This window comes from Mustela nigripes, chromosome X (assembly GCF_022355385.1).
Source record: "Mustela nigripes isolate SB6536 chromosome X, MUSNIG.SB6536, whole genome shotgun sequence".
NCBI classification, from domain to species: Eukaryota; Metazoa; Chordata; class Mammalia; order Carnivora; family Mustelidae; genus Mustela; species Mustela nigripes.
Window position 1 is genome coordinate 70,928,535 of NC_081575.1, and position 11,240 is coordinate 70,939,774.

Here is an 11,240-nt window from a genome sequence, read left to right on the forward strand (position 1 = left end):
CAATGAAACAAGATGGGATTGGGAGGGAGACAAACCATAAGTGACTCTTAATCTCACAAAACAAACTGAGGGTTGCTGGTGGGAGGGTGGTTGGGAGAAGGGGGTGGGATTATGGACATTGGGGAGGGTATGTGCTTTGGTGAGTGCTGTGAAGTGTGTAAACCTGGTGATTCACAGACCTGTACCCCTGGGGATAAAATATATGTTTATAATAAATAAAAAATTCAAAAAAAATAAATAAAATATATAAAAAAAATTAAAACCAAAAAATATAAAGTTCTTGGAAGAAAATATAGCTATAAATCTTCATGACCTTTAATCAGGCAGCGTTTTCTGAGATATAACACCAAAAACACAAGAAATTGAAGAAAATAGGCTGATTGGACTTCACAAAATTAAACATGTTCATGCTTCAAAGGACACTACCAATAAAGTACCAAAACAACCCAAAGAATGGGAGAAAATACACCACAGGTGGCATCCAGAGTTATGTAATAAATTCTTGTAACTTGAAAATATAAAGATACAAAGCAAATTTGCAAATGGGGAAAATAATTAAACATTTCTTCGAAGAGTATACATATGTGTTATGTATACAGGTATACACAAAGGGTCGATAAACACATGAAAAGACATCATTAGACATTTTGAAGTCAAACTACAGTAAATGCAAGTTAACACCCACTAGGTTATTTGTAACCAAAAAGGCACATAAGAGTTGGTGAGGATGTGCAGAAATTGGAACTCTCATTCATTGCTGTTAACAATGTAAAATGATACACCTGCTTTGGAAAACCATTTGGCCGTTTTTTAGATAGTCAAACACAGAGTTGCCATATCACTCAGCAGTTCCACTATTTATGTATATATGCCCAAAAGAATTGAAAACATGACCACAGAAAATCTTGTACATGAATGTTCACAGCAGCGTTATTCATAATTGCTGAGGAAATGGAAATAACCCAAATGTTCATCAGCTGATAAATTTATAAGGAATACATGGTATATCCATATAATCAAATATTATTCAGTCATAAAAAAGAATGAAGTACTGATACTTGGATGAATCTTGAAAACATGCTAAGTATAAGATGACGCATACATGGTCACATACTGTATGGCTAGAATTATATGAAATCTCTATAATACACAAATCCATAGAGACAAAAATTAAAGTGTGGCTTCTTGAGGTGAGTTTTGGGAGAAGGGAGGAAATGACTGCTAATAGGTATAGGGTTTATCTTAGGTGATGGAAATATTCTGGAATTAGACAGCAGTGATGGTTGCACAACTTTGTAAATACACTAAAAACTCCTGAATTATTCACTTTAAAAGGATGAATTTTATGATATGTGAATTAAATTTCATAGTTTTTATTTTAAAAAAGGAATTGGAGGAGGAAATGACCAACAGAACTTTATCTGTTCTTAGAAAAGTCACAGACATTTTCTGGCCCTAATGCTATCTTCAAGGAATTGCTACTTTGAAAAATTCACCAGCTATAAGAACAGCTTATTTTACCAATGTTTTGTGTGAAAATTTCTATCTCATGTGTTTTGGTATGAGTTTGTGCTAGGGCTATAGACCTGCTTCAGTTTTATTCACAAAGTTTCTTGGTTATTTACAGGCCTCCTGAGTGTAATTCCTTGTATGGTCATCTGGGCTCTATTTGACTATGTGGAAGAAATTAAATAGATCTGTATATTATGTCACCTTGGGCGAGTTAGTTCACTTTTTTAGAACCTTAAGTTCCTTTACAACATCTATTTCTCAGGGTTTTGAAGACTAAGTGAAATAATGGATTAGAAGTACCTACTTCACTGCCTGACCTGATGTGGGCCTCAATTAATGATAGCTTCCTCTCAACTTCTTTATCTTTGGTAAAAAGCACTTTCTTTCCAGGTCAGAGGTCACTGATTTCTGTCCTGGCTTTCTGCCTGGGATCAGATTGCCTCTAGATATAAATCATGGAGGATGTATTTTGTTTTTTGTTTTTTGTTTTCTTTCTTCGTTTTGGCTGTGTGTCTCTTGCAGTAACTGGCACACTGTAGGCGCTCAGTGAATTTGGATTTACTATGATACAGCAGTCTTTTTACATGAATTTCCCAGCATGGTGTTGAGAGGATTGCAGAGTGTCAGCATTACTGTGTAACAGATGAACATTTTTAATGCTCCTCTGGGGCTGTGTGACTTTTGGTTGTGCTGAGGCAGAGAACTTAATTAAATTTCATACTTACTGAGAGTGATGACTGAGTTCTCCATCTTCCATAAAGCTTTTTGACTCTTGCTCTCTAGCTACACTTTCCAGGATTGTTTCCTCATTTTTTATATCATCTTTTAATAGGCAGTAGCAAAAACTTAAACAGTGTGAAAGAACTCATCATTTATAGAGGCGGTCCAAGGTTCCTATTGCCTTGGAAATGTTTTACTTAGTATTAGTCTGTCTAAATGCATTGTATCTTACTTTTATTTTTTTTTAATTTTTTTTAAAGATTTTATTTATTTATTTGTCAGAGAGAGAGCGAGCGCGAGTGAACACGGGCAGACAGAGTGGCAGGCAGAGTCAGAGGGAGAAGCAGGCTCCCTGCGGAGCAAGGAGCCCAATGTGGGACTCATGCCATGATGCCGGGATCATGACCTGAGCCGAAGGCAGCTGCTTAACCAACTGAGCCACCCAGGCGTCCCTGTATCTTACTTTTAAAGGCATATATTTAGTTTATCACTATGTTCCTTCTTTCTCCTTTGAAAAAAATGAATGAATAGTTAATGCATGTGAAAAAAAAAACAAAAATATTGGGAAGAAGAAAAAGTAACAAGTGTACATGCCCATCTTAAGTGTCATTTTCTGAGCAGCAGCTCCCAGAGCTTTCAGCTCTACTAATAGGAATTGCCAGTTGTGTAGGTGGAATGGTTCAGGGTTATATTTGAGGAAACTGAAACTGCTGAGACCAATGCAAACGCAAATTCTCTCTTTCTTTGTTCTTTCCAGAGGCTAGAGAGATTGGAAAGCTGACACATGAAACCTGACAATGCATTCTTTATTCTCAGTTCTGAGTGGAGTGAATTAAAAACTGTAGATATCTTTTTTTAAGGATTTTATTTATTTGACACAGAGAGAGATCTCATGTAGGCAGAAAGAGAAGGGAAACAGGCTCTCTGCTGAGCAGCCCTGCCGATGCAGGGCTCGATCCCAGGACCTGAGATCATGACCTGACTTCAAAGGCAGAGGCTTAACCCACTGAGCCACACAGGTGCCCCCCAAAATAGATAGATATCTTAATGTGTGCTTTCTCTCTCACATCTAGGAACGGAAAAAAAAATTTGAAAAGGATGGTGAGCGGTTTTATTCCTTGCTGGATCGGCACTTACATCTATCATCCAAAAAGAAAGAATCTCAGTTACAAGAGGTATGTTCAAAAAGCTTGTTCCCACCTTCCTTTGCTGGCTGTGCCTTGGTAACATTGGGATCTTCCTATTAAAAAGTTTTCCTCCTGCCCTGCCTCAGCAGCGTTCCATTATAATATTAGTGCTTACAGTTAAAACTTTTGCCTGGGACTCAGGAGACTTGAGTTCTCAAAGCAGCTCCTCCAGTAACTTACCATGTGACATTCTTGTTATTGTTTGTTTTTTGGACCTTAGAATAAATAATTTAATACATAGTGTTTATGAAAGGAATAAAATGCAAGTATGAGAAAATAAAATTTCACCATACAACACTCTTACAATACTATTGACTATATTCCTTATGCTATGCCTTTTATTCCTGTGACTTAGTCACTCCATAACTAGAAGTCTGTATTTTTCACTCCCCCTCACACATTTTGTCCACCCCCTTTCCTTTGGCAACCATCAGTTTTTTTCTCTGTATTTTTAGGTCTCATTCTGCTTTTTGTTTGTTTATTCATTTGTATTGCTTCTTAAATTCCACATATCAGTAAAATTATGATTATGAATCTTTCCAGTTTGGCTTATTTCACTTAACATAATACCTTCTAGAGCCATCCATATTTTCACAAACAGCAAGATCTCATCATTTTCTACATCTTCCCTATCCATTCATCTATCAATGAATATTTAGTTTTTTCCCATATCTTAGCTACTGTAAATGCTGCAATAAAGATAGGGGTGCATATACCTTTTTGAATTAGTGTTTTTATCTTCTTTGTATAAATATCCAGTAGTAAAATTTCTGGATCATATCGTAATGCTAATTTTTAATTTTTTGAGGAGCCCCCATACTGTTTTCCACAGTGGCTGCCCCAGTTTGCATTCCTACCAACAGTACTTAAGGGTTCCTTTTTCTTCACATCTTCCCTGACACTTGTTATTTCTTGTCTTTCATGGTGTGACTACAGAACATTTTTTCCTTGGCCTCATGTTCCTGTCAAAGGAGGAGTGGTACTCAGTGATATCCAAAGTTCCTTTCAGTTCTATGTTTCTGATTCCAGTATCTACATGAGGATAAAGTAAAACTAAGGCTGTATTTGAAAGATCAGGAGCAAATCTACATTTTTCCTGAGATATTCCAACATTAGCTTTTTTGAAAAATTGGCTTTCAGTGACTTCAATTCAATTAAGCCACTATTCCAAGTGTGTGCTGGGTGCAACAGGACTACAAAGACAATGAGACATACTTCTTATCCTTCTGCAGCTTCTAATTGGACTGCTAAAATAAGAATACACATGATAGGGGCACCTGGGTGGCTCAGTGGGTTAAAGCCTCTGCCTTCAGCTCAGGTCATGATCCTGGGGTCCTGGGATCGAGCCCCACATCGGGCTCTCTGCTCAGCAGGGAGCCTGCTTCCCCCTCTCTCTCTGCCTGCCTCTCTGCCTACTTGTGATCTCTGTCTGTTAAATAAATAAATAAATAATCTTTTTTTTTTTTTTTTAAAAAGAATACACGTGATACTTTAACAAGTAGAATTTTTACGGACTGTAACACAAATGTGCATGCGGTGTCCTTGTAGAGGTGGGAAGGTGTTGAAAGATAAAAAATACTTACATTTGGATGTGGTACCATAGTGGTACCCATTCAAGAAAAGGTAAAGTCTTTGACAGAAATGGAGAAATGGACCTCTCACATGGAGGGAAGTGGTCCCAAGAATAGAAAACATGGAGTATGTTTGGGATATGGTTTGACCAGAATTTTTATTGCTATTGGAGAGTAGTGAGAGACAAGATAGGATCAGGCAAGTTGAGGTCATATTATAGAGTAATAGGCTCAGGAGTTTGTATTGAATTATTTTCGCCCTGGGAGGATCATTGAGAGCTTTTGGTAGTACAAGCAATATGAGTAGAATTCTCTTTTAAGAATCTTAAACTGTCTGAGGTTGTAAGATGAATTAGATCTGAGAGAGAGTGGAAGCAAGAAAACCAGGTAAGCAAACTATTGCTGTGATCTAGAGGAGAGAGCCTAAGTCACACGAGTGGCACTGGAGAAGGAAGGGAAGGAATTAACTGATTAAAACTGTTTTCAGTGGTAGCGTGCCTGGGTGGCTCAGTCAAACACTGGACTTTGATTTCAGCTCACATCATGGTCTTAGGGTCATGGGATTGAGCTCTGCACTGGGCAAGGAGCTTGTTTCAGAATTTCTCTCTTCCTCTCCCTCTGCTCCTCTCCCCATGTGAGTTCTCTTTCTCTCTCTCTTTCTAAAATAAATAAAACATTAAAAAATAAAACTTTTTAATGGATAGATCTATGTGTTGAATAATAGGTCCAGTAAAAGTTGGAGATATTTTAGATTCAAGTATAAAAGGAGACACTCAATTGAGTAAAGTCTTTGACATGGCTATGAAAGTTCTTAGAAATTATCTTGTCCAAGGTTATACAGATTGTGATAAAGCTGAAGTTTATCTCCTGATATGTGCTTTGGTGACTCTCCATTAATTATATCATGTCAGGAGCCTCAGTGGTGAATAGAGTTAGTATTGAAAAGGTGAAGGACTACTTTTCTTCTATAAAGTGGAATAGTCTGAGGTCTTCTGTCATTTTCCTTCTGCAGTTTTTTGTTTTCTTCCTTTTGCATCTATTCTTGATTAGGTTCCTAAGCAGAAAGGAGTTAACATAATAGGCCCGAGTCTACTATGATTAGAAAAATCTGACTACAAGATTAGCTCTTGGCTTGTATCTGGGAACTTGGCTTGTGAACAGTTTCTTACACAGGATATAAAATTTTCCCTAAATGGTTAGAGTGACTCACTGTGCCTAGACTGCCTATACAAACAATGTGGTTTATGTTGAACATCTTATTTTCTTCTGGGAGTCTGGAATTTTGGTATATGCTTAGCAGTGGGTGCCTCTGTACAACCCCCAACAAATACCTAGGGCACTGAGTCTAAAGAGCTTCCACAGTAGACAAAATTTCACATGTGTTGTTATAACTTGCTGCTGGAGACATTAATTGTGTCCTGTGTGACTGTTTTAAGGGAGAACCCTTGGAAGCTTTCACCTAGCTTCCTCTAGACTTCATCCCATATATTTTTTCCTTTGGTGATTTTGCTCTATATTCTTTCATTAAAGTAAATATTAGCCATGAGTATGACTCTTAGCTGAGTCCTTTGAGTCCCTCTAGAGAATTATCAAAGGTGGGGATTTGTAACCCTGGACACAGTCCAAACTTTATTCTTTTTGAGGATTTTGCAATGAAAGCTTTCTGGAATGTCCTAGAAGTTTCGTGTTTTATGTAGATGTTCCTGGTGACTTTCCTAAAGAGCAAGAATGTAGCCTTTGTACTTCTTCAACTAAAAATAATCTGGACCCAGTGTCACTTTTTTTTAAAAATAAGAAACTTTATTTTTAGAGCAGTTTTAGGTTTACAGAAAAATTGAACATAAGTACAGAGTTCCTATATATCCCTAATTCCCAGCATGCAGTTTCCTCTACTAGTAACATTTGTATTAGTGAGATACATTGAAAAAATTGGTGAGCCAATGTATTGTATATTCTGTGGGTTTTGACAAATGTATAATGACATGAATTCACCATTATACTATCATGTAGAATAGTGTCACTGCCAGCAAAATCTGAGAGCACCACCTATTCATTCCTTCATAATCCTTCCCCAACCTGCAGACCCCTAGAAACTATTGGTCTTTTTATGGTCTCCATATTTTTGCCTTTTCAAGAATATTTTATTGTTGAAATTATACAGCATGTAGCATTTTCAGATTGGCTTCTTTCATCTGGCACTATGCATTTAAGTTTCTTCTGTGTCGTTTCATGACTTAATAGCTCACTTATTTTTAGTGCTGAATAATATTACATTGTGTGGATTTACCATGGCTTTTTTAAAAAAAGATTTTATTTATTTATTTGACAGAGATCACAAGTAGGCAGAGAGGCAGGCAGAGAGAGAGAGAGAGAGAGAGAGAGAAGAGGAAGCAGGCTCCCTGCTGAGCAGAGAGCCCAATGTGGGGCTCAATCCCAGGACCCTGGGAACATGACCTGAGCTGAAGGCAGAGGCTTAACCCACTGAGCCACCCAGGTGCCCCTGCCATGGCTTTTTTTTTTCAATCTTTTCACCTATTGAAGGATATCTTGGCTTTCTCTCAAATTTGTCAATTTTTTTTAAAGATTGTTATTTGAAAGCGAGAGAGCACATATGAGAGAGAGTACAAATGGGAGTGGGGTAAAGGGAGAGGGAGAAGCAGGAGCCCCACTGAGCAGGGAGCCTGAATCAGGGCTTCATTCCTGGACCCTGGAATCAGGACTTGAGCTGAAGGCAGATGCTTAAGTGACTGAGCCACCCAGGTGTCCCTCAGATTTGTCAGTTATTAATGATGCTGCTATCAACATTTGTGAAGAGGTTTTTATGTACATAATTTTTCAAATAATTTTGGCAATTTTCCAAAACCACAATTGCTGAATTGCACGGTAAGAGTAAATTTAGTTTTCTAAGAAGCTGTTGAAATTTCTTTCAAGTGACTGCCATTTTTTATTTCTATCATCAATGAGTGAGAGTTCTTGTTGCTCTTGTTCTCTTTGCCAGCATTTGGTGTTTGTGTTTTGGAATTTAGTCATTCTAATAGGTCTGCACTGTTACCTCTTTGCGATTATAATTTTCATTTCCTGGGCAATTTTCTTGGGTCCCTTCCCTCTTCAGGAGCTTTGTACTATTGCTTGACCCTATTTCTCAATACACTTTGCTTTGCTGCCCACCAAAAAAAAATCATTTCCCTAATGACATGATGCTGAACATTTTTCATATGCTTTTTTTGCCATGTATAGATCTCTTGGTGAAGTGTCTATTCAAATATTTTACCCTTTTTAATTGGACTGCTTTCTTACTATTGCATTTCAAGAGCTGGATGTCTATTTTATTTTTATTTCTATTTTTTATTTTCATGTGTGAGGGTGGAGGGGGCAGAGAGGCAGAGGAAAAGAGAGAAACAGACTCCCCACTGAGTGGGAAGCCCAATATGGGACTTGATCCCAGGACCCTAGGATCATGACATTAGCTGAAGGCAGTTGATTAACTGACTGAGCCACCCAGGTGGCTTTTCTTAAAAGACATTTATTTTTATTTTTTAATTTTAATAAATTTTTAATTTCCTTTTTTTTAAAACAATATCCTACTACTGTCCACCTGTCACTGCCCCCCACCCCCCACCCCACCCCGGATAAGAGATATTTATTTCAACTTTCTAGGAGTAAAAATAAAATTTTAACATGGGCTTTTGTTTAAAGTTTTTACTTAAATTCTAGTTAGTTAACATATATTGTAATACTGGTTTCAGGGGTAGAATTTAGTGGTTCTTCACACACACATACACACACATATATATACACATACCCGCACATACAAATGTGGTATATATATATATATATATATACACATATATACATATGTGTATATATATATATATATATATATATATATATACATATATACACACACAGACCACATTTCTTCATACATTCATCAATTGATGGGCATGTGGGCTTTTTAATAATTCAGCTATTGTTGATATTATTACTTGTTTGCCTATTTTATATATCAGACCTTTATGAGATGAGTGTTTTGCAAAGATATTCTTCCAGTCTATGGCTTGTCTTTCATTCTCTTAACTGAGTGTTTCACAAAGTGGACATAGTTTTTCTTATTTTTAATGAAATCCAACTTATCAGTTTTTTCTTTTGTGTATTATGCTTTTGATATTATATCTAAAAAATTGTCACCAGAATAGTAGAATGACCCTAAACTTGTCTCATCCCTTGAACACATCTAGCTAGTTATCAAATTATTCTGAGCACCCAAGAAGTCAATTGGAATTCTGAGAGAACAAATCTTCAAGTACAAGTAGAAAAGTAACCAGTTTTTTAGAAGGTAGGAAGTATGGAAGTTCACCTGGAGGAGACATAGCTGTGGATGTGGCAGCACGGAGGAAGCGTGATTACAGAGCCTACCAAAAATTATTAGAAGCAATGGAGTGCAAAATGGTTGTGAACTTCTAAGTTCACTACCATGGAGGACATGCTTGGATTAAAGATATTCAGGTGGTGAAAGGCATCCCAGTTGGCATGGAAGATGTCAGGCTTTCACTATGTGCAGACATGATACTCTATGTAGAAAACCCAAAGGACTGTCAAAAGATTGCCAGAATGCATAAATGACCTGGTAATTTCACAAGATGTAAAATCAAGTGCAGAAATCTGTTGCATTTTTATACACCAATAACAAAGCAGCAAGAAAAAGAAGTCAAGGAACCAATTTAATTTGTAATTGTACCAAAAACAATAAGATCCCTAGTATAAATCTATCTAAAGAAGTAAAAGATCTATAGTCTCAGTCAAAATACTACAAAATATAGCCCCATCAAAATATTACCATCATTTTCACCAGAGCTAGAACCAACAATCCTAAAATTTGTATGCAACCACAAAAGACCCACAATAGCCAAAGCAATTCTGAAACACAAAAACAAAAGTGGAGACATCACAATTCTGGATTTCAAGCTATATTATAAAGTTGTAGTCATCAAGAAAGTATACTATCGGCACAAAATCAGACACATTATCAATGGTACAGAATAGAGAATCCAGAAATAAACCCAGATTTCTGTGGTCACCTAGTCTTTGACAGAGCAGGAAAGTCTATCCAGTGTAAAAAAAACAAAGTCTCTTAAATAAGTTGTGTTGGGAAAACTGGACAGCAAGATGCAAAAAAATGAATGTGGACCACTTTCTTATAAGATATAATAAAAAAATTCAAAATGGTTGAAAGACCTACAACGTGAAGAGTTTTAATCAGGAAAAGATGCTGTATTTCGTCATGTGGTTTTTCTTTTTTCTTTTTCTAAATTTTTATTAACATATAATGTATTATTACCTCAGGAGTACAGTTCTGTGAATCGCCAGGTTTACACATTTCACAGCACTCACCATAGCACATACTGTCCCCAATGTCCATAACCCAGCCACCCTCTCCCTACTTCCCTACCCCTGGCAATCCTCAGGTTGTTTTGTGAGATTAAGAGTCTCTTATGGTTTGTTTCCCTCCCAATCACATCTGTTTCATTTATTCTTTTCCTACCCCCCAGATCCCCCATGTAGCCTCTCAAATTCCTCATATCAGGGAGAACATATGATAACATTTTCCATTTCTTTATGTCTTTCTCAGTTTCTTTAGTGAGTACTTTATAGTTTTCTGAGTACAGATTCTTTGCCTCTTTGGTGAGGTTTATTCCTAGGTATCTTATGGTTCTGGGTGCAATTGTAAGTGGGATTGACTCCTTAATTTCTCTTTCTTCTTTCTATTGGTGTAGAGAAATGCAACTGATTTCTGAGCATTGATTTTATATCCTGACACTTTACTGAATTCCTGTATGAGTGCAGGAAGTTTTGGAGTGGAGTCTTTTGGGTTTTCCACATAAAGTATCATTTGCACAGGTTGGGAGTTTTCCACATAAAGTATCATTTGCAAAGATTGAGAATTTGACTTCTTCTTTGCTGATTTGGATGCCTTTAATTTCTTGCTGTTGTTATTGTCTGATTGCTGACGCTAGTATTTCTAGTACTATGTTGAATAGCAGTGGTGATAATGGAAATCCCTGCCATGTTCCTGACCTTAGCAGAAAAGCTCTCAGTTTTTCTCCATTGAGAATGATATTTGCAGTGGGTTTTTCATAGACGGCTTTGGTGATATTCAGCTACGTAGCCTCGATCCCTACACTTTGCAGAATTTAATCAGGAAAGGATGCTGTACTTTGTCAAATATTTCTTTCAGCATCTATTTAGAGTA

The 11,240-nt window shown here is 36.9% G+C and overlaps 1 protein-coding gene across 4 annotated transcripts in view; it reads left to right on the forward strand.

The window, feature by feature from the left end:
- The window catches only part of OPHN1 (oligophrenin 1), a 526,945-nt gene that overhangs the window by 255,549 nt on the left and 260,156 nt on the right, over nucleotides 1-11,240 (forward strand). For all 4 annotated transcript variants that reach the window (XM_059385802.1, XM_059385799.1, XM_059385801.1 and 1 more), the window contains exon 6: nucleotides 3,306-3,407. In XM_059385802.1, coding sequence (XP_059241785.1) covers nucleotides 3,306-3,407 — 102 coding nt within the window. The remainder of the gene's footprint in view (nucleotides 1-3,305; nucleotides 3,408-11,240) is intronic.